Source organism: Hyla sarda, unplaced genomic scaffold, assembly GCF_029499605.1.
Source record: "Hyla sarda isolate aHylSar1 unplaced genomic scaffold, aHylSar1.hap1 scaffold_115, whole genome shotgun sequence".
NCBI classification, from domain to species: Eukaryota; Metazoa; Chordata; class Amphibia; order Anura; family Hylidae; genus Hyla; species Hyla sarda.
Window position 1 is genome coordinate 339446 of NW_026607771.1, and position 13315 is coordinate 352760.

A 13315-nucleotide genomic window follows, 5' to 3' on the forward strand; every position below is an offset into this window, starting at 1 on the left:
TTAATTATTACAGGGCAGCGCAGAGGTTGGATTCTGATGCCCACTGGCTTAACATGGAAGCAAATATAGCGGAAGTTACTTCTCTACACATGCTACTTTGGAAAGTTGCGATAACTAAAACCTCGGTTCCTACTCTGAGCCCGTCTATCTCTGCTAGTCTAGGTGTCTAGCTTTTCGCTATCTGCTCTCGACTTCTATCCCCGATCTCCTTTCCTTCCACTCCGTTGTCTGTTCTTCCTCTCCTCTTTCCTCATGTTTCTTACTCCAACTGGACTGATCTGTGTATTACTTGCCTGGGGGATATCTGCTGTCAGGGGGTCCTGCTGTCCTTTGAAACTATTAGGGCAAAATTTCAGATCCCTGCACGGGATTTCTATAAATACCTTCAATTACGACACCTTATCTCATGTCACTCATAGCCGGTTGGGGAGGGAGACTCCCTATACACGACATACTTCGACAAACATGTAGGTACAACGGGAGGCATTTTGGTAGCCTACCGTTCCTTGCAACGAAGTTCTATGTCTAAAACATTTCCTTTTAAGTCTTCATGGGAAAAAGACCTAGGCATCTCTATTATTGAGGACCAGTGGTCACATATCTATTCCTATCCGTTCCAACTCTCTAAATGCTCTACCCATGTGGAATCCTTGAGAAAATTATTGTATAGGTGGTATTATACTCCGGATCGTGTGTCCTCTATTTACCCTACTGCTAACCCAACATGTTGGAGGTGTGGTGCTCGAATGGGCATGTTTTTCCATATCTGTTGGACATGCCCGCGTATTGTTCTATTCTGGCAACTGGTTTTTACCACTCTTTCACGGATTTTCCGCTTTCCACTACAACTAAATCCAGGCATGGCATTGAACTCTCTACATCTCCAGGATCTTGGAAGAATGGGCAAAGATACCTCAAACAAGAACTGAAAGACTCTTGGCTGCTACAAAAAGCGTTTACAAGCTGTGATACTCGCCAAAGGGGGCAGTACAAGATATTAACTCTGCAGGGGGCACAAACTTTTTTGTTTTCTGTTATTATGAAAGTGTAAATGATGGAAATAAAATGTAACTTTTGGTGACATATTATAAGAATGTCTAATCTGTAATTTGATGCCTTTTGGAGATTTTTCCATCTTTCCTTGGCTTCTTTGTGCACATTAATACAAATTTTTACCTGGGGGCCCAAACTTTATCCCCACTGTGTATGGACTATGGGATGGATGGACAGAGGATATATATAGACTATAGGATGGCTGAGCAGAGGCTGTATGGACTATAGGATTGATGGACAGAGGATGTATGGACTATGGGATGGATGGACAGAGGATGTATGGACTATGGGATGGATGGACAGAGGATGTATGGACTATGGGATGGATGGACAGAGGATGTATGGACTATGGGATGGATGGACAGAGGATGTATGGACTATGGGATGGATGGACAGAGGATGTATGGACTATGGGATGGATGGACAGAGGATGTATGGACTATGGGATGGATGGACAGAGGATGGATGGACTATGGGATGGATGGACAGAGGATGGATGGACAGAGGATGGATGGACTATGGGATGGATGGACAGAGGATGGATGGACTATGGGATGGATGGACAGAGGATGGATGGACTATGGGATGGATGGGCAGAGGATGGATGGACTATGGGATGGATGGGCAGAGGATGGATGGACTATGGGATGGATGGGCAGAGGATGGATGGACTATGGGATGGATGGGCAGAGGATGGATGGACTATGGGATGGATGGGCAGAGGATGGATGGACTATGGGATGGATGGGCAGAGGATGGATGGACTATGGGATGGATGGGCAGAGGATATAGACTATAGGATGGATGGGCAGAGGATATATAGACTATGGGATGGATGGACAGAGGATATAGACTATGGGATGGGTGAGCAGAGGATATAGACTATGGGATGGATGGACAGAGGATATATAGACTATGGGATGGGTGAGCAGAGGATATAGACTATGGGATGGATGGACAGAGGATATATAGACTATGGGATGGATGGAAAGTACAGATAGAGTAAATGACATTATGTAAGTCCTCTGGCCCTTTCCTTGTTTTCTCCAGAATAGATCTACATTTACCTCTTATCATCTTATAAAACCAGAAGTGTGACTCCTGTCAAATGACTGTCAGTAAGTAGGACCGAGACCGATGGATTATTCCAGCCCCATGGGAACAATGATCTGTGACCTACAATGTGTGACCCATAACGATGTGTGACCCATAACGATGTGTGACCCATAACGATGTGTGACCCATAACGATGTGTGACCCATAACGATGTGTGACCCATAACGATGTGTGACCCATAACGATGTGTGACCCATAACGATGTGTGACCCATAACGATGTGTGACCCATAACAATGTGTGACCCATAACGAGGTGTGACCTATAACGAGGTGTGACCTATAATGAGGTGTGACCTATAACGATGTGTGACCCATAACGATGTGTGACCCATAACGAGGTGTGACCTATAACGAGGTGTGACCTATAACGATGTGTGACCCATAACGAGGTGTGACCTATAACGATGTGTGACCTAGGAGTGTCTGGAGGGGGTGTTTCCCGGTGACGGCTCCAGAGCAGATTTTAGGAGTAAGAGGATTATAGGTCCATGTGGCAGTGGCTGGGACTGTGATGGTTCTGGAGGAGTGAAGAACAGAGGGTCCTGCCCTTGTAGCCCCCAGTAGAGGCCGTCTCCTTCCTTCATACTATTATTTCATCTTCGTCATGGATTTCTTGCCTCTGTCCCCCAACCCCACATCCCCTCCTGTAAAGTTAAGCTTTGATGATTTACTGCGCGAGGCCGGTGGGTTTGGAAGATTTCAGGTCTTCACATTACTGATTTTGTGCATTCCCCGGATCATCCTGCCGCTTCATTTCCTCCAGCACATATTCATCTCGGCTGTGCCGCCTCATCACTGCTACATCTCCGACCACCGGAACCCCGGAAACCTCAGTCAGGAAGACCTTCTCCTCATCAACGTCCCCCGAGAACCTGATGGCTCCTTCAGCTCCTGCAAGATGTTCTCCGAACCCCAACTCCACCTTCTCCAGAACAGATCACAGGGGGCGACTGTGAACAAGTCCTTGGTGCAGAACTGTGACCAGGGCTGGGACTATGACCGGACTACATTCTACTCCACCACCGTCACACAGGTATGACCGCACTACATTCTACTCCACCACCATCACACAGGTATGACCACACTACATTCTACTCCACCACCATCACACAGGTATGACCACACTACATTCTACTCCACCATCATCACACAGGTATGACCTCACTACATTCTACTCCACCACCATCACACAGGTATGACCACACTACATTCTACTCCACCACCATCACACAGGTATGACCTCACTACATTCTACTCCACCATCATCACACAGGTATGACCGCACTACATTCTACTCCACCATCACACAGGTATGACCACACTACATTCTACTCCACCATCACACAGGTATGACCACACTACATTCTACTCCACCATCATCACACAGGTATGACCCCACTACATTCTACTCCACCATCATCACACAGGTATGACCACACTTCATTCTACTCCACCATCACACAGGTATGACCGCACTACATTCTACTCCACCATCACACAGGTATGACCACACTACATTCTACTCCACCATCACACAGGTATGACCACACTACATTCTACTCCACCATCATCACACAGGTATGACCGCACTACATTCTACTCCACCACCATCACACAGGTATGACCGCACTACATTCTACTCCACCATCACACAGGTATGACCGCACTACATTCTACTCCACCACCATCACACAGGTATGACCGCACTACATTCTACTCCACCATCACACAGGTATGACCACACTACATTCTACTCCACCATCACACAGGTATGACCACACTACATTCTACTCCACCATCATCACACAGGTATGACTGCTCTACATTCTACTTCACCATCATCACACAGGTATGACCGCACTACATTCTACTCCACCATCATCACACAGGTATGACCTCACTACATTCTACTCCACCATCATCACACAGGTATGACCACACTACATTCTACTCCACCATCACACAGGTATGACCGCACTACATTCTACTCCACCATCACACAGGTATGACCGCACTACATTCTACTCCACCATCATCACACAGGTATGACCGCACTACATTCTACTCCACCACCATCACACAGGTATGACCGCACTACATTCTACTCCACCATCACACAGGTATGACCGCACTACATTCTACTCCACCATCACACAGGTATGACCACACTACATTCTACTCCACCATCATCACACAGGTTTGACCACACTACATTCTACTCCACCATCACACAGGTATGACCGCACTACATTCTACTCCACCATCATCACACAGGTATGACCACACTACATTCTACTCCATCATCATCACACAGGTATGACCACACTACATTCTACTCCACCATCACACAGGTATGACCGCACTACATTCTACTCCACCATCACACAGGTATGACCGCACTACATTCTACTCCACCACCATCACACAGGTATGACCGCACTACATTCTACTCCACCATCATCACACAGGTATGACCGCACTACATTCTACTCCACCATCATCACACAGGTATGACCCCACTATATTCTACTCCACCACCATCACACAGGTATGACCCCACTACATTCTACTCCACCACCATCACACAGGTATGACCGCACTACATTCTACTCCACCATCATCACACAGGTATGGCCGCACTACATTCTACTCCACCATCATCACACAGGTATGACCACACTACATTCTACTCCACCATCACACAGGTATGACCTCACTACATTCTACTCCACCATCATCACACAGGTATGACCGCACTACATTCTACTCCACCATCATCACACAGGTATGACCACACTACATTCTACTCCACTATCATCACACAGGTATGACCGCACTACATTCTACTCCACCATCACACAGGTATGACCGCACTACATTCTACTCCACCATCATCACACAGGTATGACCTCACTACATTCTACTCCACCATCATCACACAGGTATGACCACACTACATTCTACTCCACCATCATCACACAGGTATGACCTCACTACATTCTACTCCACCACCATCACACAGGTATGACCGCACTACATTCTACTCCACTATCATCACACAGGTATGACCACACTACATTCTACTCCACCATCATCACACAGGTATGACCTCACTACATTCTACTCCACCACCATCACACAGGTATGACCGCACTACATTCTACTCCACTATCATCACACAGGTATGACCACACTACATTCTACTCCATCATCACACAGGTATGACCACACTACATTCTACTCCACCAACATCACACAGGTATGACCGCACTACATTCTACTCCACCATCATCACACAGGTATGACCGCACTACATTCTACTCCACCATCATCACACAGGTATGACCACACTACATTCTACTCCACCACCATCACACAGGTATGACCTCACTACATTCTACTCCACCATCATCACACAGGTATGACCACACTACATTCTACTCCACCACCATCACACAGGTATGACCGCACTACATTCTACTCCACCATCATCACACAGGTATGACCCCACTACATTCTACTCCACCATCATCACACAGGTATGACCACACTACATTCTACTCCACCATCATCACACAGGTATGACCGCACTACATTCTACTCCACCATCATCACACAGGTATGACCACACTACATTCTACTCCACCACCATCACACAGGTATGACCGCACTACATTCTACTCCACCATCATCATCACACAGGTATGACCTCACTACATTCTACTCCACCATCATCACACAGGTATGACCCCACTACATTCTACTCCACCATCATCACACAGGTATGACCACACTACATTCTACTCCACCATCATCACACAGGTATGACCGCACTACATTCTACTCCACCATCATCACACAGGTATGACCACACTACATTCTACTCCACCACCATCACACAGGTATGACCGCACTACATTCTACTCCACCATCATCATCACACAGGTATGACCACACTACATTCTACTCCACCACCATCACACAGGTATGACCGCACTACATTATACTCCACCACCATCATCACACAGGTATGACCTCACTACATTCTACTCCACCACCATCTCACAGGTATGACCACACTACGTTCTACTCCACCATCATCACACAGGTATGACCACACTACATTCTACTCCACCATCATCACACAGGTATGACCACACTACATTCTACTCCACCACCATCACACAGGTATGACCACACTACATTCTACTCCACCATCATCACACAGGTATGACCACACTACATTCTACTCCACCATCATCACACAGGTATGACCACACTACATTCTACTCCACCACCATCACACAGGTATGACCACACTACATTCTACTCCACCATCATCACACAGGTATGACCACACTACATTCTACTCCACCATCATCACACAGGTATGACCTCACTACATTCTACTCCACCATCATCACACAGGTATGACCGCACTACATTCTACTCCACCATCACACAGGTATGACCGCACTACATTCTACTCCACCATCATCACACAGGTATGACCGCACTACATTCTACTCCACCATCATCACACAGGTATGACCACACTACATTCTTCTCTACCATCATCACACAGGTATGACCACACTACATTCTACTCCACCATCATCACACAGGTATGACCTCACTACGTTCTACTCCACCACCATCACACAGGTATGACCCCACTACATTCTACTCCACCATCATCACACAGGTATGACCGCACTACATTCTACTCCACCATCACACAGGTATGACCGCACTACATTCTACTCCACCATCATCACACAGGTATGACCGCACTACATTCTACTCCACCATCATCACACAGGTATGACCACACTACATTCTTCTCTACCATCATCACACAGGTATGACCACACTACATTCTACTCCACCATCATCACACAGGTATGACCTCACTACGTTCTACTCCACCACCATCACACAGGTATGACCCCACTACATTCTACTCCACCATCATCACACAGGTATGACCGCACTACATTCTACTCCACCATCATCACACAGGTATGACCGCACTACATTCTACTCCACCACCATCACACAGGTATGACCGCACTACATTCTACTCCACCATCATCACACAGGTATGACCGCACTACATTCTACTCCACCGTCACACAGGTATGACCGCACTACATTCTACTCCACCATCACACAGGTATGACCGCACTACATTCTACTCCACCATCATCACACAGGTATGACCGCACTACATTCTACTCCACCATCATCACACAGGTATGACCGCACTACATTCTACTCCACCATCATCACACAGGTATGACCGCACTACATTCTACTCCACCATCATCACACAGGTATGACCGCACTACATTCTACTCCACCATTATCACACAGGTATGACCGCACTACATTCTACTCCACCATCACACAGGTATGACCGCACTACATTCTACTCCACCATCATCACACAGGTATGACCTAACTACATTCTACTCCACCATCACACAGGTATGACCGCACTACATTCTACTCCACCATCACACAGGTATGACCGCACTACATTCTACTCCACCATCACACAGGTATGACCGCACTACATTCTACTCCACCATCACACAGGTATGACCGCACTACATTCTACTCCGCCATCATCACACAGGTATGACCCCACTACATTCTACTCCACCATCATCACACAGGTATGACCGCACTACATTCTACTCCACCATCATCACACAGGTATGACCGCACTACATTCTACTCCACCACCATCACACAGGTATGACCGCACTACATTCTACTCCACCATCATCACACAGGTATGACCCCACTACATTCTACTCCACCATCATCACACAGGTATGACCGCACTACATTCTACTCCACCATCACACAGGTATGACCGCACTACATTCTACTCCACCATCATCACACAGGTATGACCCCACTACATTCTACTCCACCATCATCACACAGGTATGACCGCACTACATTCTACTCCACCATCATCACACAGGTATGACCGCACTACATTCTACTCCACCACCATCACACAGGTATGACCGCACTACATTCTACTCCACCATCATCACACAGGTATGACCCCACTACATTCTACTCCACCATCATCACACAGGTATGACCGCACTACATTCTAATCCACCATCACACAGGTATGACCGCACTACATTCTACTCCACCATCATCACACAGGTATGACCGCACTACATTCTACTCCACCACCATCACACAGGTATGACCCCACTACATTCTACTCCACCATCATCACACAGGTATGACCGCACTACATTCTACTCCACCATCACACAGGTATGACCGCACTACATTCTACTCCACCATCATCACACAGGTATGACCGCACTACATTCTACTCCACCACCATCACACAGGTATGACCCCACTACATTCTACTCCACCACCATCACACAGGTATGACCGCACTACATTCTACTCCACCACCATCACACAGGTATGACCGCACTACATTCTACTCCACCATCATCACACAGGTATGACCGCACTACATTCTACTCCACCACCATCACACAGGTATGACCACACTACATTCTACTCCACCATCACACAGGTATGACCTCACTACATTCTACTCCACCACCATCACACAGGTATGACCGCACTACATTCTACTCCACCATCATCACACAGGTATGACCCCACTACATTCTACTCCACCATCATCACACAGGTATGACCGTACTACATTCTACTCCACCACCATCACACAGGTATGACCGGACTACATTCTACTCCACCATCATCACACAGGTATGATCGCACTACATTCTACTCCACCATCATCACACAGGTATGACCGCACTACATTCTACTCCACCACCACCACACAGGTATGACCGCACTACATTCTACTCCACCATCATCACACAGGTATGACCGCACTACATTCTACTCCACCACCACCACACAGGTATGACCCCACTACATTCTACTCCACCATCATCACACAGGTATGACCGCACTACTTTCTACTCCACCACCACCACACAGGTATGACCGCACTACATTCTACTCCACCATCATCACACAGGTATGACCACACTACATTCTACTCCACCATCACACAGGTATGACCTCACTACATTCTACTCCACCATCATCACACAGGTATGACCGCACTACATTCTACTCCACCATCATCACACAGGTATGACCACACTACATTCCACTCCACCACCATCACACAGGTATGACCACACTACATTCTACTCCACCATCACACAGGTATGACCTCACTACATTCTACTCCACCATCATCACACAGGTATGACCACACTACATTCTACTCCACCATCATCACACAGGTATGACCACACTACATTCTACTCCACCATCATCACACAGGTATGACCGCACTTCATTCTACTCCACCACCATCACACAGGTATGACCGCACTACATTCTACTCCACCATCATCACACAGGTATGACCGCACTACATGCTACTCCACCACCATCACACAGGTATGACCGCACTACATTCTACTCCACCATCATCACACAGGTATGACCCCACTACATTCTACTCCACCATCATCACACAGGTATGACCACACTACATTCTACTCCACCATCACACAGGTATGACCACACTACATTCTACTCCACCATCATCACACAGGTATGACCGCACTACATTCTACTCCACCATCATCACACAGGTATGACCTCACTACATTCTACTCCACCATTACACAGGTATGACCGCACTACATTCTACTCCACCATCATCACACAGGTATGACCGCACTACATTCTACTCCACCACCATCACACAGGTATGACCGCACTACATTCTACTCCACCATCATCACACAGGTATGACCCCACTACATTCTACTCCACCATCATCACACAGGTATGACCACACTACATTCTACTCCACCACCATCACACAGGTATGACCGCACTACATTCTACTCCACCATCACACAGGTATGACCGCACTACATTCTACTCCACCATCATCACACAGGTATGATCGCACTACATTCTACTCCACCATTATCACACAGGTATGACCGCACTACATTCTACTCCACCATCACACAGGTATGACCGCACTACATTCTACTCCACCATCATCACACAGGTATGACCGCACTACATTCTACTCCACCATCACACAGGTATGACCGCACTACATTCTACTCCACCATCACACAGGTATGACCGCACTACATTCTACTCCGCCATCATCACACAGGTATGACCCCACTACATTCTACTCCACCATCATCACACAGGTATGACCTCACTACATTCTTCTCCACCATCACACAGGTATGACCGCACTACATTCTACTCCACTATCATCACACAGGTATGACCACACTACATTCTACTCCACCATCACACAGGTATGACCGCACTACATTCTACTCCACCATCATCACACAGGTATGACCACACTACATTCTACTCCACCATCACACAGGTATGACCGCACTACATTCTACTCCACCATCATCACACAGGTATGACCGCACTACATTCTACTCCACCACCATCACACAGGTATGACCGCACTACATTCTACTCCACCATCACACAGGTATGACCGCACTACATTCTACTCCACCATCACACAGGTATGACCGCACTACATTCTACTCCACCATCACACAGGTATGACCGCACTACATTCTACTCCACCATCACACAGGTATGACCGCACTACATTCTACTCCGCCATCATCACACAGGTATGACCGCACTACATTCTACTCCACCATCATCACACAGGTATGACCGCACTACATTCTACTCCACCATCATCACACAGGTATGACCCCACTACATTCTACTCCACCACCATCACACAGGTATGACCGCACTACATTCTACTCCACCATCATCACACAGGTATGACCCCACTACATTCTACTCCACCATCATCACACAGGTATGACCACACTACATTCTACTCCACCACTATCACACAGGTATGACCGCACTACATTCTACTCCACCATCACACAGGTATAACCTCACTACATTCTACTCCACCATCACACAGGTATAACCTCACTACATTCTACTCCACCATCATCACACAGGTATGACCGTACTACATTCTACTCCACCATCACACAGGTATGACCGCACTACATTCTACTCCACCATTATCACACAGGTATGACCGCACTACATTCTACTCCACCATCACACAGGTATGACCGCTTTACATTCTACTCCACCACCATCACACAGGTATGACCGCACTACATTCTACTCCACCACCATCACACAGGTATGACCGCACTACATTCTACTCCACCATCATCACACAGGTATGACCGCACTACATTCTACTCCACCACCATCACACAGGTATGACCGCACTACATTCTACTCCACCATCATCACACAGGTATGACCGCACTACATTCTACTCCACCATCATCACACAGGTATGACCGCACTACATTCTACTCCACCACCATCACACAGGTATGACCGCACTACATTCTACTCCACCATCATCACACAGGTATGACCGCACTACATTCTACTCCACCATCATCACACAGGTATGACCACACTACATTCTACTCCACCATCATCACACAGGTATGACCGCACTACATTCTACTCCACCATCACACAGGTATGACCGCACTACATTCTACTCCACCATCATCACACAGGTATGACCGCACTACATTCTACTCCACCACCATCACACAGGTATGACCCCACTACATTCTACTCCACCACCATCATACAGGTATGACCACACTACATTCTACTCCACCATCATCACAGGTATGACCTCACTACATTCTACTCCACCACCATCACACAGGTATGACCACACTACATTCTACTCCACCACCATCACACAGGTATGACCGCACTACATTCTACTCCACCATCACACAGGTATGACCACACTACATTCTACTCCACCACCATCACACAGGTATGACCACACTACATTCTACTCCACCACCATCACACAGGTATGACCACACTACATTCTACTCCACCACCATCACACAGGTATGACCGCACTACATTCTACTCCACCACCATCACACAGGTATGACCGCACCACATTCTACTCCATCATCATCACACAGGTATGACCGCACTACATTCTACTCCATCATCACACAGGTATGACCGCACTACATTCTACTCCACCATCACACAGGTATGACCTCACTACATTCTACTCCACCACCATCACACAGGTATGACCGCACTACATTCTACTCCACCACCATCACACAGTTATGACCTCACTACATTCTACTCCACTATCATCACACAGGTATGACCACACTACATTCTACTCCACCATCACACAGTTATGACCTCACTACATTCTACTCCACCATCATCACACAGGTATGACCCCACTACATTCTACTCCACCATCATCACACAGGTATGACCCCACTACATTCTACTCCACCATCATCATACAGGTATGACCGCACTACATTCTACTCCACCACCATCACACAGATATGACCACACTACATTCTACTCCACCATCATCACACAGGTATGACCGCACTACATTCTACTCCACCATCACACAGGTATGACCACACTACATTCTACTCCACCACCATCACACAGGTATGACCACACTACATTCTACTCCACCACCATCACACAGGTATGACCGTACTACATTCTACTCCACCACCATCACACAGGTATGACCACACTACATTCTACTCCACCACCATCACACAGGTATGACCCCACTACATTCTACTCCACCATCACACAGGTATGACCCCACTACATTCTACTCCACCATCACACCGTATATATAGTATAGAGGGATGTGATTAGAGATGAGCGAACTTACAGTAAATTCGCTTTGTCACAAACTTCTCGGCTCGGCAGTTGATGACTTATCCTGCGTAAATTAGTTCAGCCTTCAGGTGCTCCGGTGGGCTGGAAAAGATGGATACATTCCTAGGAAAGAGTCTCCTAGGACTGTATCCACCTTTTCCAGCCCACCGGAGCACCTGAAGGCTGAACTAATTTATGCAGGAAAAGTCATCAACTGCCGAGCCGAGAAGTTCGTGACGAATCGAATTTACTGTAAGTTCGCTCATCTCTAAATGTAATATATAATAG

General features: G+C 47.0%; 1 protein-coding gene across 1 annotated transcript in view; it reads left to right on the forward strand.

Moving 5' to 3' along the window:
* Positions 1 to 2774: 2774 nt before the first annotated feature.
* Positions 2775 to 13315, forward strand: part of LOC130302063 (solute carrier family 22 member 7-like) — a 96147-nt gene continuing 85606 nt past the window's right edge. The window contains exon 1 of the mRNA XM_056551677.1: positions 2775 to 3203. Coding sequence (XP_056407652.1) covers positions 2775 to 3203 — 429 coding nt within the window. The remainder of the gene's footprint in view (positions 3204 to 13315) is intronic.